This window comes from Phyllostomus discolor, chromosome 5, assembly GCF_004126475.2.
Source record: "Phyllostomus discolor isolate MPI-MPIP mPhyDis1 chromosome 5, mPhyDis1.pri.v3, whole genome shotgun sequence".
In the NCBI taxonomy this organism is placed as follows: Eukaryota; Metazoa; Chordata; class Mammalia; order Chiroptera; family Phyllostomidae; genus Phyllostomus; species Phyllostomus discolor.
Genome location: NC_040907.2, coordinates 70,777,201 through 70,797,322, shown reverse-complemented (window position 1 = coordinate 70,797,322; position 20,122 = coordinate 70,777,201). Strand labels below are relative to the sequence as shown.

Sequence of the window (20,122 nt, the reverse complement as noted above, 5' to 3'; positions counted from 1 at the left end):
ACCTTTGTATATGCTTAGAACCATCTTTATCCTTAAATGTCACTTTCTGAGGAAAAAGCTGCCTTTCATCACCTTGTTTAGGTTGGATCTTCCTGTTAATATTAACTTGACCTTTTCCTTTTCCCATAAAGTATATAAAAAAATTTTAAATAAATATATAATTTTTATAATACAATACTTTTTGGGTTTTAAGGTCCTCAGTAAGGGTTATGTACATGTCTTCCAGGCCTTGAGTGTATTCCTTTGTGTACATTTGTATGTTTGTGTAAGAAATACCTGGGATATGTTTGTACGTAAATACTACAGTAATGGCTAGCACTTGCATGCTCACCATGTTTTAAACACTATGCTAACAGTTTTATATGCACTACCTAATATGAATTATCTCATTTTATAGAGGAGAATAACAGACTTAAACAAGTTAAGACACCACCTAAGACCACACAACTAATTAGTGGAATCAGTGGAATTTAAACAGTTCCGTCTGACCCAGAGCCTGTACTCTTCAGCACATTGTGCCACCAGAGTGACTTCAATACGTATATTAGTTTGCTGGGGCCACCATAACAAAGTACCACAAACTGGGTAGCTTGAAATAACAAAAATATATTGTTTCACAGTTCTGGAGGCTAGAAGTTTGAGGGGTCAAGAACAGGATTGGTTCCTTCTGAGGTCTGGTGAAGGAGAATCTGTTACATGTCTCCTGGCCTTGCTTCTGATGGTTTGCTGGCAATCCTTGATGTTCCCTGGCTTGTAGATGCAACACTCCCTTCTCTGCTTTTGTGTTCCTAGGTGCTCTCCCTGTATGCATATCTCTGTCAGCGTTTCCTTTTTTCATTTTGTAAGCATACCATTCATATTGGATTAGGACTCACACTAATTATCTCAGTTTAACTTAATTACCTCCAGGGTAGGGGGTTCGTGCTCTGCCCCCACCCATTCCTTTCCCAATTGAAAAAAAAAAGACCTTATCTCTAAATAAGGTCATATGCTGAGGTAGAGGTGGTAGAGGTTTGACTCGGAGACCAGCCTGCAGTGGTGTTATGGATGAGACAAAATAAATTCACACAGACTACCGAGTCCTGTGGAGGAAAAGGGATGGCATGACTTCTCTCTCAAGGGGAGAGCAAGCCTTGGAGTGCCTCGGCCACCCTCTCGCGGAGAGCCCCGGACCCTGGCCTTGAAAAGCTTTTACTGGATTCAGTTTGCATAGGATACAGGGTGTATACGTAAAGCTCATGATTAATGAGCTTTACGTAATGGCAGTAAGGATCAAACAATAGATAACATACAAAAAACTCTAAGGGCCTATTTTTAGTCAGGGTCAGATAGCTACATGGCCATTAGACTTTGTGGAAAAAACTCACTTCCTGCTTGGACCCTTATTTAATTGAGAACATTCTAAACAAAGCAGGTTTCACAGGATTTTATGCATTCTTTCTTAGGCCTGATCACCCTAGGGAACCTGCCCTTTCCAGCACAGGGCTGCATCTACCACTGGCATTGTTTCAGGCTCAAGTCATTGTTTTAGGCTTGAATCAGGCAGGGGAAGTAAGGCAGCCAAGAGATTAGGAGACTTCTTGCAGACAGAATGAAGGCTCAGGCTATGTCAAAGCCAAGGGGCGAGGGCCCATCACCCGTTTTCTGTAGTCCTCAAGTCCTTCCCAGGGGGCCCCTGTGATCGTGCCTGTCTTAGATCATATCTCCCTTGAGGAATCTTACTCATCATTGACTAACTGATCAAGCATTGGGGGCCAGGCAGGGTGAAGTAAAAGAGGCAGAGGTGGTGCCCCTGCCGGGAGATAAACTTTGTCTCCTCAGTGGCTTATGGTTGGAAGGTCACTCACTCAGCCTCAGTCATGTGGGGGGGGCGGGGGGCGGTTACAGCTCCTGAAACCAGGCAGGGCAGTTCCCAACAGAGGTTAGGATTCCACTGTATCTTTTTTTGAGGGAGACAATTCAACTCATAACTTTATGTATATCAAATTTCTAAAAATACATACATATGTGTATTTTTCTTCTATTTTAGCCCATCATACCTTTTGCGATTTAATATGGGGCATATTGAAGTCTTTTTGCAAAGGTAAGATCATTTACATGGCATATCAGAATTAAGTAATATTGAAATAGTCCTTGTCAAGATCAGGGGCAACTACCTTCTATTTTCTAGGCCTTAATTCTTTGGTTATTTTTATAAAACAATGAAGCACATATGTACAACAAAGACAGAAGTGAGTCAAAAATTTTTCATATCAAAATCTCTTTTATATAAGGGGATCTCCAGTCTTCAACTTCTGGGGTTTCTTCCCTTATTTCAGAAGTTGGTAAATTAAAACACCTCTATTCCCCTGTAGCTCCTCTAAGGAGGGGTGGTCAGTTAAAACAATTAATTTGTGTTTTTGCTTCTTGGATACAACCTGTGCATCAAAAGGAAGGAGGTGTCTTGAATCCAACTGTTAAAACTTAGATTGACAAAAACTTAGTGATATCATTCAACAATTTTTTCAAAAGCAAGACTTTCTCTTTTTAAAAAATTACAAAGTAACTTTAAGAATTTTGCAAACCTATATGTTGTGTTTTCTTTTCCTATAACACGTATAAATTATCTCGAGATCAGTCAGGGCCTTTCAGTACTCTCTAGGAACACTAGTGATCGTTTATCAATCCTACCTCTTCCCAGGTGAAGCAAAATTTTTAACGGCAAATGTCCGAAGCCTCAGCCTACAAGGCAGAAGTTTCTAAGGGTCTCCTGGCACAAGTAGTTATTAACTCTTAAATTTACTGTATTTGTATGTCTTAATGATTTTACATTCTTTTTATTTAGTTTCTGTTACACTCATACAATGAGAGTGTGTATTGACTTGAATCTTAAGTTCTACTATATTCTTCAGATTTCCAAACTGTTTAGTCATTGAGCCGAAAACAACACTTTTAACTCCTTGCATGGTTAGAAAAAGAACCTAAAGCCTAACGTAATATTTTCTTGCCAATCTTAAATATTTAGTTAACAATGATTATAAACCTTTAAAAATATTATTACAAATGGAAACCATTTAATCTTTTTATATAAAAAGAATTGAGAAGATTTTTCAGATTAATCAACTGGAATACTCGGTACTATATTGGGTATAATCACTTCTTAGCACTTGCTGTGTGAAGATCTGTTGGTTTGATACCATGAAACAGGCCTGTATGAGCTGATTTTCATCATATTTGGATGTCATTAGCCAAAGCAAAAAATCACCAATGTAAGAATTTTGACTAAGTTCTTTAACAGAATTTCTCCTTAATGATACATGTTTCAAGTCTTTAAATTTCAATTTTTAGTTTCTATTTCCTAAAACAAAGAGTCAATCTAAAGAAATTTAAAAAGTCATGTCAGTAAATTTTAATATTCTCTTCCAGAACAGAAGAATCAGTTTTGTCCAAAGGACTGGTAAGATTTGTTTTCACCCATTATATTTTAATTTCATAGTCATGCCAACAAATACAACTGTTGACTTTACCATGTATGTATTTCTGCATATGTTTTAATCTGTAGGATCTGTTGGAGAACGGTTTGTTGAGAATAGAAGACAATAGTCTACTTCACCAGTACTTAGAAATCAAGAGTTTTCTGACTGTACCTCAGGTAAGTAAAATACTGATTCTAATCTTAAAAATAACCCCTTTCCTATTCTGAATTTAAGTAAAGGAGTGGTCTTTTGAGGCCCCTCTCCCACTGTGTTCTCCATATCCTTTGAAAACTTCAGTGCCATGCTGACCAGCAGGACTCTCTGGTGTGAAAGTGTCCTGTTACCTGTAAGGTACAGTATGGAAGCCACTAGCCACACTGAGCGCTGGAAATGTGGCTGGTGTGACTAAGGAGCTGAATTTTTAATTTAATGTAATTTAAATTAATTAAACTTAAATTAGCTATATGTGGTTAGTGGCTACCATAGTTGACAGCATTAGCTTCTAATGGAAAATAAAACTTTCTTCTTTAACATTTTGTTTCTCTAGGAGCCTTGGAAAATGAAGCTCCTTTACTTTTATTATAATTGAAGTCCTTAAAGCTTCATCAAGGCATACATTGTCCTTTCTAGAAAGACATTTTGTTTTTCCCCCTAAAGATAGACTTTGCCTAGTACTGTCTGTTATCATAGCCAAGTAGGTCCTTAGCTGTCTCCCTCGAGACTTGTTCTTCCACTATTTAAATAGAAAAACATGGCTTTTGTTAGTATATTAAGTCTAAATATTTTTAATGATGGGTTATATTTCTGCATGTTTGGTACCATTTTTGGCCACTCTTCCTATAATTAAAAATTAGCATTCACCTCTAAGCTTACAATTTTGCAGGACCACACTCAGTATCACAAAAAGGACTGTGCTTAGCTTCCTGTAGACATATATATAATGGAATGAAAGGTTTTGGGGAAAATTATTTCATTTTTATATCACTTCTCTGAATTTTTAGTATCTACCATTGATGATATACTTGTTTCTTTGAAGTCAGAATGAGCTATTCACATCTGAATTATAAAAATCTTTTTATTTCCAGAGCTTAGTCAAAGTAATGACACTCTGCCCTGTTGAGACATTGGTATGTAAATGTTTTGACTAAATTAATGAGTTACACTGAGAAATTTTAATAGAAAATTTAATCTTTATTCAGTTTATATAACTATTATTTCTTCCATTTTAGAGGAAAAAGGGTTTGGCTATGCTTCAGCTGTATATTAACAAGTTGGATGCTCAAGGCAAATACACGTTATTTAGGTATGTATCATGAATGGTTAGTTGCGAAGTGTATGGTTGATTTAAAAACCAAATTAATACTATTTAATTTTTCCAGGTTATATTATGTCATTATGTTTTAAATGCAATTATGGCTCTACTTAGAAGCCATATTATAATGAATTCTGTCCTCCGTGATGGATCGAGAAGGGTTAATCAGATATTACAAATACATATAGACGCACATATATACGACATGAATAATAGTATATATTTTCTTCAGTTAATTGAGATACTGTAAAACTAAAAAAAGACTTAAAAGATTAAGCGGATTGTTAAGGGTCCTGCTAGAACTTTACATATGTCAATAATTTCCATTGTTCACAGTTTGAAATTAATGGCTCTGGAGTCATTAGAGACTATTTGCTTTAAGTTTATAGTTGAGCTTATTAATAATGGTATTTGAGGAGAAAAGTAACACTGAGTTAAAGAAGAGCCAAGTTTCTATAAAAGGCCAAATAGTAACTGTAGGCTTTATGGGCTAGTCTCTGTTGCAGCTGCTCAATTTTGTCTTTGTAGTGAGGGTAGGTGTGTTCCAAGAAAACAAACCACAGGCTGAATTTGCCCTGAAGATCTTACTTTGTTGACATTTAGGTGATAAAAATTAGTTAAAAACAGATTTGGGCATCATTAAAGTGTTAAGAAGTCATCTTTGGGATTGTCCAGAATGAATACTCTTGATCCTATCTTTTCTTCATTTCTGTTGATAGAGTCAGAGCAGGTATATGAAATCTCAGTTTTGTGCTTCAGTTTGATGCCTCTGTGCTCTACCTGGATTCCTCAGATTGGTTTTCCTTTCTTTGTAATTAAGTTAGTCAACCAGGCCCTGGCTGGCGTAGCTCAGTGGAATGAGCGTGGGCTGTGAACCAAAGTGTCACAGGTTTGATTCCCAGTCAGGGTACATGCCTGGGTTGCAGGCCATGGCCCCCAGCAACCGCTCATTGATGTTTCTCTCTCTCTCTCTTTCTCCCTCCCTTCCCTCTCTAAAAATAAATAAATAAAATCTTAAAAAATAAAAAAAGAAAAGTTACATTTAAACAAAAAAAGTCAAACAGATTAGTCTACTTTCATAGGAAATAATTTGGGGAGTTTTTAGGTGATTATACTAGTTCCCATTCTTGCCATATTAAATCATTGCAACGATATGCATAAAAAGATTCAAATTTGATTTGAGCCAGTTAAAATAAAATTTGCTAGCTAGAGCAATAACCATAATAGGTGGCTTTATAGTTGGTTAACACCTTGCTAATTGTCTCTACTGGTTTTTGTATTCCTAGAAATAGAACATGACCCATTTGAATTTGTAAAATCTGTATCATTATTATAATGCAGTCCAGGATAATTTCAAATATATTTTTATTTTGCTTTCAAGGTGCTTATTGAATACAAGTAATCACTCCGGTGTGGAGGCCTTCGTTATTCAAAATATCAAAAATCAAATCGACATATCATTAAAGGTAAGAGCATAGCTAAGGTATCAGTTATCAATTTATTTTATTTTTGTAGGATTTATTTATTTGTGGAATACATTAATACGGATTTTTACCCTATGGATTTTTTTTTCTATTTCTATCATTAGGGTATATATTTTTTCTATTTCTTTTTTAAAAACCTGAATTTTGAAACTTTCTTAATTATAGATTTAAATTATATTCTTTGTGCTGATAACATGACTTCTTTTTGTTTTGCTGCACACTTCTGAAATATTAGTGGAAACTGAAATCTAATCTGTTTGTGAATAGTCAGTAATTGCATTTAGAAAAGAGAGAGAAAAAGAATGCCCCAGTGTCCACACACTGGCAGAGTTTGTGCCAGGTGTCTGGAAATAGTAAATGACAGAGTGGAAATTAAAGATAGATAGATAGATAGATAGATGATATGTGTGTGTAATAGTGTATTTTTATATTGTCAAGGTATTATAAAACATATTTATGAAACTATTATTTAAAGCCTTTCTCGCCCTGGCTGGTGTAGCTCAGTGGATTGAGCGCGGGCTGGGAACCAAAGTGTCCCAGGTTTGATTCCCAGCCAGGGTACATGCCTGGGTTGCAGGCCTTAACCCCCAGCAACCGCACATTGACGTTTCTCTCTCTCTCTCTCTCTCTATCTCCTTCCCTTCCCTCTCTAAAAATAAGTAAATAAAATCTTAAAAAAAAAAAAAAGAAATATAGATTAAAAAAAAAAAAGCCTTTCTCAGTTTTTCTTTTGCTTTACAGAGAACACATAACAACAAATGGTTTACAGGACCACAGCTAATTTCCCTTCTAGATTTGGTACTCTTTCTCCCAGAGGGTGCTGAAACAGATCTACTGCAAAACTCAGATAGGTGAGGTGATCACTACTAAGGTTCACAAAGTAAATAGAGAATAAAGTGGGAAACGTAAAGTAATAAACCGTATTTTCCTGATTTTACGTGATCTGTGGTTAATTCATAGAAGTACTAAAGATTTTCATATGTAAGTAGTTAGGTACTATGTAAAAATATAATAAAAAACCCTTCTTTCCAGACATATGACCAGCAGTATGATTTTGTACCTTTAACATGCCCAGCATTCCCGTATAGCTCATAGAGATCTGCAGCCTCAGTGACTAAAAACTAAGGATCTCATGTGTATAATTCATGCAAAGCGTTTGTGTTTAGGTTTTATTTTTTTGTTTTCTAGGACATCATGTTTTTTTCATATAGAACATGTCATTTCACTTTAATTATGCTGTTGTAGAATGGTTATTGAGAAATGGTCATATGTATTTATAAAAGGAACCTTAAAATTCAGGAAACAACCAGCGATATACTCAAATATTAAGGATAACAAGGCTTGCTTGGGAGGAAAAACAATAGTGTTTTTAGTATTTTGTGAAGTTGGAGAACAAGAATGATAAGTTATTACTACTTCAAAAGATATGTTAAAGGGAATACACAGTTACACACAGATTTTCAGCTGCATAGTTTGGCACCTCTAACCATTGCTCAAGGGTCACTTGTACATTTAAGGGTAAACATAATTATAAAAATATACTCTAGGTTTTAGCTTACTTTATTCATTGAAGTTGCTGTTGATTTTATAAAACTGTGCTGTAAGTAACAAATTATATATTTTTTAATTAACAGGATAATGGCTTCATTAAATTTATTGAGATATTTGGTTATCAAAGATAATGAAAATGACAATCAAGTAAGTTTTTTGTGAGTATATTCATAATGCATAAGAAGTGTTTCAGATTTTCTTATCAATATCTACCTAAGCCCAGTATTTCATATCTTACTTAGCTACAAAGGCTGGAAGAAGTGCCAACAATTATTCTGAAACCTGAAGTTAATTCCCAGAAGCCCTTACCACCCCACATCCAGCTTCCCTTTCCTTTTCTTGTTGTACCTCTGCTCTCTCGCTATAAGCATTGCTGAGACCTGGTAGGTAGGGAGGTTAGAGGTCCTAAGTCATCTAACCTTTTGAGACTCAACATACATTTGGGTGTCTTCTTCAGTTGCCTCACACTTATTAGTTAGTCATGACTTCAATCTGAGCTATGAATAATAAAACCATCTGATAATTGGATGTCCCCTCATCAGACATGACAGATTGAAGCATTTTCAGCACTAAAATCTGTTAATAGCACCTTTTGGATAATGTGTAGGAAGTTTGATTTATTTTTGATAGTGTATCATTAGAAGTGTTCAATAAATAGAAAACTATTTGAGGGAGTTTTGTCATACAGTAAAATTACATTTGCTTTTTATCATCTCTCTTTCCACCTACTCTATTCTAATAGTTGCTTTCCCTATGTGTCATATCTATTAAGTTTAACTACCTGAATCACATGTGCTGTTAATCTGTTTCTTGTTTTAGAAAGTAATAAAAGAAAGTAATTGACTTTTATACAGATGCCAAAGAGATTTTTTTTTAAGTAAATCATGATTTGGAATAAAGAGTTTATGAAAAAAGTAGCAGTTTGCTTCCCTCTCGATTAAATCTAGTCCACTCAGTGATTTCACCTATTCATAGTCCCTCTTCTGCCAAAAACAGTTATTTGCTATCATTGACTAGTGTTCAGTCTGTGCCTTGATGTCTTGTTCTTTTCTAACTTTGTATTGTGAAATTTTTCAAACATACAGCCAAGTTGAAAGGGTGTTACAGTGATCACTATTTCCTCTTTTTTTTCGTACTCTTATCATGTATCCACCCATCAGTCTCTTAAATTTTTTGACACATTTCAAGGTAAACTGCAAACATTAGCATACTTCCCCCTAAATATTTCAGCATGTATTTCATTGAGTTAAATATCTGTGTGTAGTTATTCTTTGAATTAAAATTTACATAAAATGAAATGCACAGATTTTAAGTGTATATTCACGGAGTTTTAACAAATGCATAGATCTATATTTTCCAAATCCATATTAAATATAGAATATTACTGTCATCACATGAAGTTCCCTGTTTCCCAACCTAGTTAATTTTGACCTCATCACTCCACACCCTTCCCTCCCCCCTGCCAGTGGCAACCACCGTTCTGGCCAGGTGCTGTAATATATCATTTATTCTTCACAATGCTGTACTCTTTTTTACTTTTCATAGGTGACATAGGTTCAGAAAGGATTTTTAATTTGCACAAGGACACACCTAGTGTCCAGAACCTTTGAATCACAAACTAGTAAATCCTAATGCCTAAAGGGGTTTCTGATAAAAGTAGAAAAGATAACAAGTAAAGTTCAACATCAGGGAAGGCCCTTTTTCAGGAAGGTGTCCTTAGGGTGAGGTTAGAGTGTTTACTTTTCTAGTAATCCAGAAAGGCCTTGCCTATAGATGATCTGATTTGCTTGATAGGAAGACAAAGCATATTCTTGGTTAAGAGTTACAGATTTATCAGGTGTGGAGCACCGTGTACTATAGGGGCAGCAATGGGCCTCTGCCTGGAGAGGGAAGACAGTGCAGTTTAGCGTTATGTGATGTCAGCTATGGTATTCACCGCTAATGCTTCACTTTTATTTGGCTTGAACATTATATGGTGAAGAAAAGGATATAACCAGCTTATAAGATTTTCTTATTTAAATGTTTTTAAAATTTGTTCTTAGGGATCAAATATTCCAAAGTATGGCCATGCAAGTTAGCGTAAGAATTATAGTACCAAGGAAATTGGCAAAAAACCCAGGCCAAGATGGCAACTTGTATCTTTTCAGGCAACTTAAGAGCCTTTTCTTCATGGAAGCATTTCTCCCAAGTGCAGTAGGTCATGTGTATAAATGAGAGGCAGATCTGCTTGCTGTGTTTAATAAAAAAAAAACGACAGCTTCTACGTTTTAGAAATTTTTATTAAAGGGGAAATAAGATACCCTGGTAATTATGAATTGTGGGCAGTTGTATTCAAAAGAACTACCAGTACCCATTTTTGAGCAGTTAAGTGTGCTGAGAGTATAACTACTCAGATGAAAAGCTGAATAGCAGCCCTGGCTGTGTGGCTCAATGGATGGAGCGCCAACCTGAGAACCAAAGGGTTGCCAGTTGGATTCCAAGTCAGAACACATCCCTGAGTTTCAGGCCAGGTCCCCAGTAGGGGGCATGCGAGAGGCAACCACATGATATTTCTCTCCCTTCCTTTCTTTGTCCCTTCCCCTTTCTCTAAAAATAAATAAATAAATAATCTTATTTTTTACAAAAGCTGAAAAGCAATTCAGAAAGTTGTATAGGAAAATTAAATAAAAACCAGAGTCTTTCAATACAAAATAAAGTGATTCATAATTGAATAATAATCCATTTCTTTTCCTGCTATTGTGGGTGTCTGTCAGATGGCTTATTCTTTTCATAAGTCATTCCCCTCCTTATCCTACTGTTTCATGCCTCTTTATTTCTGTGCATAAGTTAGAGGCATCTTCTCCCGCACTTCATTTTCATATAACTTTTCTTGAACTTTGAACTTCATTTTACTAGTAAAACCAACTTAGCTTTTATACCTGATGTTCTCTATCATTTGGCAGGTATCTTTAAATGTGGGTTAGTTGTTTTGAATTTTAATGATATTCTAATACTAATTGTATCTATTACCACTGTACTTTCTATTTATATCCTTTCCCATCCGCCCGCTTACACCCATTCTTTTTCTTAAGTCGTGATTGTAATATGTAGAATGAAAGCAAAATCAAGGGAAGCAATGTGAGATTGTAAAGGCCACAAGTATCGGGAATTTTTAGAAACTGTATTATGTAATTATGAATATGTGCTTTTTATTTAGGAAAAATCTATAAATATCTGGCATATATACACATATAATTCTATATAATCCATTTGGGGTTCTATTTCTTTCTCCAAGATTACACATGCCCCTTATGTGTCATTTGCAGAACCAGATGACTTAGTGATAAACATTACTTAATAGTCAAATGATAGAAGTTCTACAATATTACTTCATAAGTAAAAGTCATACGGATTAGCAGAAAGGGATAAACTAGTTATGCATTTTCTTTTTATTTGTTCATTTATATGGTTGACTATGTCCTTTGTAAGGTCCCTGTTTGTTCTGGTAATAAATTTTATTGTGGCGTGGAACTACCTAGTCTTCCTTTTGTGAGCATATGTTGCAGTGAATTTTGCAATGTTCGTTAAGCTTTAGAACTGAAAAAGTTTCAGAACTATTTCGTCAGTGAGACTACTTGTATTGAAAGCAAGCATTTGTGAACATTTCAAATTTTTATCTTTATAACCGTTTTTTAGAACATTAAGTTCCTTTTTGTAGATATTCAAGATAAATCTTAAAATTACTTTCTTTGTAATTTTTAAAAAGCTCTAGTAACCTTAATGTTAGTTGTGAAGCTAAATATAACACTTTCTATAAAATTGTCAAGTTTTGTAATCAGATTATATTGATAATCTTTGTATTTTAAAAATGAATTTTATTGAGGGAGATATTTTTTCCTCAGATTCATGGCAATTACAAAACTTTCATCTAGCATGTATAAAATTGTATTCAAAAATTTTTAATTGAATTTATTGGGGTGACATTGATTAATAAAATTATATAGGTTCCAGTGTACAATTTTATAACACATCATCTGTACACTGTATTGTGTGCTCACCACCCCAAGTCAAGTCTCCTTCCATCACCATTTATCCCCCCTTCCCCTCTGGTAATCATTATATTGTTGTCTGCATCTATGAGGGTGTTTTGTTTTGTTTTTTGCTTAATCCGTTCAGGTTTTTTCACCCAGTCCTACAACTTGCCTCCCCTCTGACAGCTGTCAATCTGTTCTCTACCTATGAGTCTGTTTCTATTATGTTTGTTAGTTTATTTTGTTCGTTAGATTCTACATATGAGTGAAATCATATAGTACTCATTTTTTTTTTGACTGGTTCATTTCACTTAGCAATAATGCTCTCTAGGTCCATCCATACTGTTGCAAAGTGTAAGATTTCCTTCTTTTTAATAACTGAGTGTATTTCATTGTGTAAACATACCACAGCAGTGCCCTGGCTGCTGTAGCTCAGTGGATTGAGCGCAGGCTGGGAACCAAAGTGTCCAGGTTCGATTCCCAGCCAAGGTACATGCCTGGGTTGCAGGCCATAACCCCCAGCAACCGCCGCACATTGATGTTTCTCTCTATCTCCCTCCCTTCCCTCTCTAGAAATAAATAAATAAAATCTTAAAAAAAAAAAAAAAAAGAAAGAAAAACATACCACAGCCTTTTATCCATGCATCTACTGATGGACATTTGGGCTGCTTCCAAATCTTGGTGATTTTAAATAACAGAGCATTGAACATAGGGGTCCATCTATTCTTTTAAATGAGTGTTTCAGGTTTCTTTAGATGTATTCCCAGATCAAAATCTTTTTTATAGAAGAAAAATAATATAAAAATACAAAACCATGTTCAAGTTCAACTAGTGATCTGAAACTTTAAATAGTGACAATATTCAGAAATATATTGACTCTCTAATTAGTAAACTTTGACTTTGAGCCACATTTTAGAAAGCGCAAGACTTTAAAGTTAGAATTATGTAAAATACAATTTCATCAAAACTAAATGTCTAATGAAAATGATAGACTAACATGTTGTAAGTTTGCCAGTACTTACTGAATTGGAAGTAAACTATGGGTCTTTAAAATGTAAAAGTGGGAGTTTTTGACAAGAGTGACAAGTGACAGCGGAAGTCTAGCAGTTATCTTTTCATCAAAAACACTACCAGAGTTGTTTGAAATCAGTGTAATTCATTTTGGAAAGCATTGGTATCTAAGGAAATCCCTCTAGAGCTTACATATTGTAAAGGTGGTGAAAATTATTAATTTTAAAAGTTCACCAAGTAGCCACTATTAAAACTTTTTCAGTGATCAGAGCTAAGCATGACCACTGTATCGTATCAAAGTTCATTTATTGTTCCTTTGGAAAGTTCTAGGTAGGACATGTGAACTCAGGAATAATATATTTTTCTAATAGAAAAGCAATTATCATTTGGCAAATATTTTCAAAAACCGAGTAGGAAAGTTGACATATATGTCTGATTTTCTGGCATGCATAAGAAATGAAATTTGAAACTAGAGGGAAACATGATATTTCCATATGTTAAACTTATTTATGGGTTGCAAAGGACTTTATTATTATAGAGGCTAGGCTTAAATGTAATTGCTTTAAGTACTATATGTTCCTGGCATTAAAGAATAGAGTATTAATAATGAATATAGTCTGAATATAGTAAAATTAGATAGATTGTTACATCTCATTTCTCATAAACTTTTAATCATTGCTTTCTAAGGGAGAAATTTAAAACATTTAAGAAAAATGTTTGATAACAGACAGATATGTTTGCTTTTTAAAATCCTGTATCAGTGAGTAAATAGGGTAAACTTGGCTGAAGAGAATTGATGAAGTTTAGTTCTTCATTTACACCAAAGATTGACTGTAAAGCATTAACTTTATCATCATTTTGGGAGTAAGATCTCAGAGAATTTCTGTAACTAATTAAAAGTGAATGGGTGAAAGAAAAAATTTCAACTTAGAGCAGTTTTTAGAAAAGGAAACCTTCTCCTGTCCTTAATAGGTATGGTTTTGTAAATATTTTCTTCCAAAGAGAAGCAGTTTTTAATTCGATGTAATCCAGTATATCAATTTTATTGTTTTATATGGTTTATACTATTTAGGTTCTGTGAAATCTTTGCTTAACCCAAGGTCACAAAAAAATTTTAACAGTATTTCCTTTTTTTATTTTAAATTTTACTTTTCAATTACAGTTTCCATTCACTATTCTTTTGTATTAGTTTCAGGTGTACAGCATAGTGGTTAGACAATCACATACTTTATGAAGTGTTCCCCCTGATTTTTCCAGTATACATAGTTATTACAATATTATTTTTAGAAGGTTTTATTTATTTGGTTTTTAGAGAGATGGGAAGGGAGGTAGAGAGGGAGAGAAATATCAGTGTGTGGTTGTCTCTCAAGTGCCCCCTACTGGGGACCTGGCCCTCAACCTAGGCATGTTTTCTGACTGGGAATCCAGTCTGTAACCCTTTGGTTTGCAGGCACCCAATCCACTGAACCACACCATCCAGGGCTCAATAGTTCGCCTTTTTTAAGTGAACGCAGTAAATGTTTACATTTGACAAAACTAGGTGTGAGTAAAAGGGTGTTTTCTCTATACTCTGTTTTATTTGAATGTGCTTTGATTTGTAGGTGGTCATCAGTAACCTTTGTAGCCTTGAAAGCCTTCAGTGATACTGGTTAGTAATAGCGTATTGTACCTGTGAGCTTAGAGGGAAGAAGAAGATTAAAGGGTGTGGGGCGATGGAGAAAGGTGAAAGACCAGAGATAGGGACGAACAGAGAACTGAGAGCAGTGGCTGTGTGCGGTAATGTGCCCAATATCCTGTGTGATAGCACTGGTTGAAGAAGTGCCTGCCACACTACCACATACCCCGTGTTTTCCATGGGAGGACAAGAAAACTTTGTATCATGGAGATGAGAGTTTAAAAACAAAATTTAAAATGTTTTTAAAAGTATACAGTTAAAACAGGTTCCTTGTTTAAAAATCAAGTTAAATAAAGCAAAAAAGAAAATCCTACAGTCAATCTTTATAAATATCTTTGTAAACATCTCTGCTATGGAGTCATTACAACATACATTTTAGAAAAGATCTGATTTATTTTTAGAGGGAGGGGAAAGGAGGGAATAGAGAAGGAAACATGATGTGTGCGAGAAACAGTTATCGGTTGCCCCTCTCAAACCCCCAGCTGGGGACCTGGCCTGCAACCCAGCATGTGTCCTGACTGGGAAATGAACCAGCAACCTTTCTGTCCACAGGCCAGCTCTCAATCCACTGAGCCACACTAGCCAGGGCACAACATACATTTTTAAATACTTCCCCAGGATAAGTTCATAGATGCTGAGTGAAAATGTATGCATATCTTTGAAGTTATAGGTTCTCGATAGTTCCTCTCAAGAACTTCATGTTTCCTACATTGTAAGAGTAATGAGAAAGGACAGATTTAAAAGAATATGTGTGACAGTCACTGAAGTTATCAATTAGTCAACATAGATATGGAGAGATTTTATCTGGAGGACTATATAGAAAATGTCAGTACTTGGATCAAAAGAAGTTCATTACAAAATAGGTTTTCAAGTAGTCTAATTCTAGTTAAGGATCAGTGGTTTCCTAAATTTCCTTTCTTTTTTTATTTTACTTTCATTTTTTATTTTTCAATTAAAATTGACATACAATATTATATTAGTTTTAGGTGTGCGACCCAGTGATTAGACATTGTATAACTTACTAAATTATCACCCCTGTAAATCTGGTACCCATCTGATATCAGGGGTGTCAAACTCATTTTCACTGGGGGCCACATCAGCCTTACAGTTGCTTCAAAGGGCTGAAATAATTTTAGGACTGTATAAATGTAACTACTCCTTAACTGCTAAGGAGTTGAAATTACATTCAGCCCTTTGAAGGTGACTGCAAGGCTCGCGTGGCCCCCGTGAAAATGGGTTTGACACCCCCGCCATACATTGTTACTACAATATTATTGACTGTATTCCCTATTCTGTACATTACATCCCCATGACTATTCTTTAACTACTATTCTGTAATTTATTTCTTAATCGCTTCACCTTTTTTACCCAATCCCCTAAGCCTTCCTTCCATTTTAAAGAAGACCCTTTAACTTTTCTTGTAATTCTGGTTTGGTGGTGATGAACTCTTTCAGCTTTTTCTTATCTAGGAAACCCTTTATTTGTCCTTTGAATTTAAATAATAGCTTTGCTGGGTAATCTTGGTTGTAGATCTGTGCTTTTCTTTTTTTTTTTTTAAAGGGAACTTTCCTTTTTTTTAAGGTTTTATTTATTTATTTTATTTTTAGGGAGGGAGGGAAGGAAGGGGGAGGGGGAGAGAGACAGACAGACAGACAGACAGACAGACATCAATGTGCGGTTGCTGGGGGTTCTGGCCTGCAACCCAGGAATGTACCCTGGCTGGGAATCGAACCTGGGACACTTTGGTTCCCAGCCCGCACTCAATCCACTGAGCTACGCCAGCCAGGGCTAGATCTGTGCTTTTCATCAAGTTGAATATTTTTTGCCACTCCCTTGTGGCCTACAAAGTTCCTGTTGAGAAACCAGCTGGCAGTCTTACGGGATCTCCCTTGTAGGAATTTCTTTTTTCTTGGTTGGTAACTTCTTTTCTCTTGCTGCTTTTAAGATTCTCTCTTTGTCTTCAACCTTTTGTATTTTATTTATAATGTGTCTTGGTGTGGGCCTCTTTGGGTTCATCTTGTTTGGGACTCTGCACTTCCTGGACTTGTATGTATATTTCCTTCACCAGGTTATGGAAGTTTTCTGTGATTATTTTTCACATAGGTTTTCAATTCCTTGCTTTCTCTTCACCTTTTGGTAACCCCATGATGTGAGTGGTGGTATGCCTGAAGTTGTCCCAGGGGTTCCTTATAGTATCTTCTTTGGGGGTGGGGAGGGGTGGATTCTTTTTTAGTTTTGCTGTTCTGATGGGGTGTGCTTTGCTTCATCTTCCAAATTGCTTCATCTACACCACTGTTGATTCCCTGTAATGTATTCATTTCAGTTAGTGTATCTTTCATTTCTGACTAGAGCTTTTTTATGGTTTCTAGTTCTGTTTTTAGGTTTCCTATCTCTATTGATCTCACTAAGTTCATCTGCTCTTCCCCTAAGTTCACTGAGCATCCTTATAACTAGTGTTTTGAACTCTGCATCTGATAGATTACATGGCTCCACTCAGTATAGTTCTTTTTCTGTGGTCTGTTCTTAAATTTAAATTTGGGACACATTTCTTTGCCTCCTCACTTTGGCTGCCTCCCTGTGTTTGTTTCTATGTATTAGATAGAGCTGCTGCATCTCCTGGGCTTGGTAGAAGGACCTTATGTAGTGGGTGTCCTGTAGGGCGCAGTGTCACACCCTCCCCAGTTACCCAGGCTAGGCACTCCAGGTGTGCCCCCTTTGTGGGCTATATACACCTTTCTGTTGTAGTTGAGCCTTGATTGCTGTTGGCGTATCAGTGGGAGTAGTTTACCCCAGACAGATCAGCTGCAAGGACTGGTTGTGACCACCATGGAGATCATCTATGCAGGGGCCTACCCCATGGAACAGGACTTCAGCAGGACTCGGGTGCCCACGGAGTCTGCCCCTTGAGTGTGTCACTTGTGGAGGTGGCTCTGGGAGTCACAGGAGATGCAGACCAAGGCCAGTGGTTACCTGTGTTCTGCCCGGGGCCACTCAACATGAGCTATAAAGCAATTTGCAGATAGCTGCTACTTGCACTGAGCTTGGAGGTGCCCAGGAGAGGTCAAGCTACTAAGCCAAGTTGCTGTCACTGGGGCCACTTAGCAAGAGATATGGGGCATGCTGAGGCCAGATGCTGCTTGTTTGAGAGATTTTAGGAAAATCTGAAGCATGAGCCAAGACAGGCAGTTAGTATGGAAAAGCTACTGGAAACAGTTTGTGTGGGGTCCACAAATTGGGTGGAGTGGGGTTTCCAAATCACCAGGGCAGGGTGAACTAATAGTCAGGTTCATAAGATGCCTACCTGTCCACTCTCTAGGAGAAGGACTCAGAAAAGGAATAGTGGCCTCTGCCTGCACTTTTGAGAGAAGGCTGCCCCCTCGCCCTCATTTTGATGCCACTCAGTTTCTTCCTGTATGTCCCTGGTGCCTTTCGAGCTCCTGCAGCACTACTGGGGCTCAGAATGAGTCCAAATGCATGTGCTAGTCCTTTAAGAGGAACACTTGGAGCTCCAGCAGCCCTCCTGTCTCAGCCACAATCCCTGCTGATTTTTGTAGCAAGATGTTATGGGGACTTCTCTTCCTGGCATGGGAAGCCTGGGCTAGGGGCCTGCTTTTGGTATGGGAACGCTCACTACTCGGGGTAGCTCTGCAGCCAAGGTATCCCTCCTGATTGTAAACTACCACAGGTGGGTGTGGGACTAGTGCACATCTATTCTCGTACCAGTCTCAATGTGGTTTCTTTATAACCTTAGTTGTAGGACTTCTGTTCAGCTAGATTACAGTCAGTTCTGAATGGTGGTTCTATAGTTTAGTGTAATTTTTGATGTGGTTGTGAAAGGAATCGAGCACCAAATTACCTACGCCAACATCTTGACCAGAACTTCCTAAGTTTCCTCTTTTATATCTAAAATATTTTCCTTTGTAAAGAATACCTGGAAACTTAGTAATATCAATGAACTTGATTATTCTTTTTTTTAAAATTCAGACTGTATGACTCCCTCCTTTAGTACCATGGGAAGAAATACTCTTGGAATAAAAATGTCTAATATGTATGACCAAATAAACCTAAGTTGTCCCAGGCAGTTAAAATCTCCATTTACATTTATCACCAAGAAAGTCCATTGATCAGCTTTGTGTTAGAAAAGTTTCCATCAAAAGGGAAGGAAAAGAATCCTCTAGAACTAGATCTGTGAGAAGGGTATCCTGGAAAGATCGAGAGTGGAAGGGATATATAAGGTAGAGTCACTGTGGGAGTGTTTCCAGGGAAAGAGAAACGGCGTAGACCATGTGTATTATCTCCAAATAACTTTCTCCTGGCTGAAACTTGTAAGTTACAGATCTCAAAACTAGGAGCTGCCAACATGGCACAGCTATAAGTGTAGTGACCAGAATAAATTTTTGTTTTGTTTGGTATTCACATAAAATAACTAGATGTAGTAATGAATGTATTATTAAATAGTAAATTCTACCTTACAAGGCAAGGATCCTGTCTTAATTCTTGTTTCTCCAACTCTTAAACAAATGTTTAGTAATAGGTAATCAATAAATGTTATACCAAGTAATTTTTTCATTAATTCTTCTGAACAGACTGGATTATGGACAGAACTTGGAAAAATTGAGAATAATTACTTAAAGCCACTCCATACAGGACTTAATATGTCAAAAGCACATTATGAAGCAGAAATTAAAAATAGCCAAGAAAATAGCCAAGGTTGGTAATGTGCAATTTCATTTTTGCTTAAGTCTAAAAATCAGCCAAGTTTTAAAACTATATTCAGAATAAAGAACTTCTTTTTTCTTGTACTTGTCTAACAGCAAACAAGGAACTATGACAGTAGTCATTTTATTTATAATATAAATTATTCTTAGCAGGTCTATAAGCCAGTTAACACTGAAATTGGATTAACAAAGATTTAAACCAATTGGAACATATTCTGGTTTAAAAATCTGAAGTCCTAATTAGGAATCTAACTATTACAGGTATTTGTTTTGGATATCACTGTGTTGCTGTGGTGTTGTTTGGGCCAGTCCTCCACCCCACCCTCAAGTAAATCTGTACAAATTATGAAAAAGAATCTTAGGTCCAGAATTACTTTTTAAAGTCAGTAGTTCTACAATAATTTTTTATCTTTTCCGTATAGCTATGGTAATATTTCTATAGGCATTACTAGAAATTCTTTTTTAGTATAATGTGTATAATTCTGATTACAAACTGAAGAAAAAAGTTTATAAATTTTCATTCATCCTGTACATGCCAAAATGATGCCAGCTACTTAAAGAAACATTAATTCACATGTTACAAATTTTGATGTTTTTATTTGCTAATAGCTTGATTTAAGCATACCCTGAGCTATTAAACACTAAGACAAGTTTACACAAATAATGGACATGTTTTTTTAAAGGAATGATGAAAGTCGCTTTCAAATTTATTTTTGAAATCTGAGAGTTGTTTTAATGGTTAAGCGTGACATGTGACTTTTTTTTTCTTCTCTTTCAGAATTCCAGAATTCTAAAGGCTTTTGTTCTGTAACTGTAGGTGGAGAAGAGATCCCTAATATGCCTCCTGAAATGCAGCTTAAGGTAGATCTGAAATTTCCTAAGCTACACAGACCTGAAGTATTTTAT

General features: G+C 36.1%; 1 protein-coding gene across 5 annotated transcripts in view; it reads left to right on the top strand.

Annotated features, from left to right (window-relative positions):
* GLMN (glomulin, FKBP associated protein) overlaps positions 1-20,122 on the top strand; it is a 44,509-nt gene that overhangs the window by 22,565 nt on the left and 1,822 nt on the right. For all 5 annotated transcript variants that reach the window (XM_028513046.2, XM_028513044.2, XM_036026416.1 and 2 more), the window contains 10 exons: positions 2,030-2,083; positions 3,406-3,436; positions 3,542-3,631; positions 4,541-4,582; positions 4,685-4,758; positions 6,149-6,233; positions 6,993-7,102; positions 7,886-7,949; positions 19,085-19,208; positions 19,995-20,077. In XM_028513046.2, the coding sequence (XP_028368847.1) occupies positions 2,030-2,083; positions 3,406-3,436; positions 3,542-3,631; positions 4,541-4,582; positions 4,685-4,758; positions 6,149-6,233; positions 6,993-7,102; positions 7,886-7,949; positions 19,085-19,208; positions 19,995-20,077 (757 nt within the window). The remainder of the gene's footprint in view (positions 1-2,029; positions 2,084-3,405; positions 3,437-3,541; positions 3,632-4,540; positions 4,583-4,684; positions 4,759-6,148; positions 6,234-6,992; positions 7,103-7,885; positions 7,950-19,084; positions 19,209-19,994; positions 20,078-20,122) is intronic.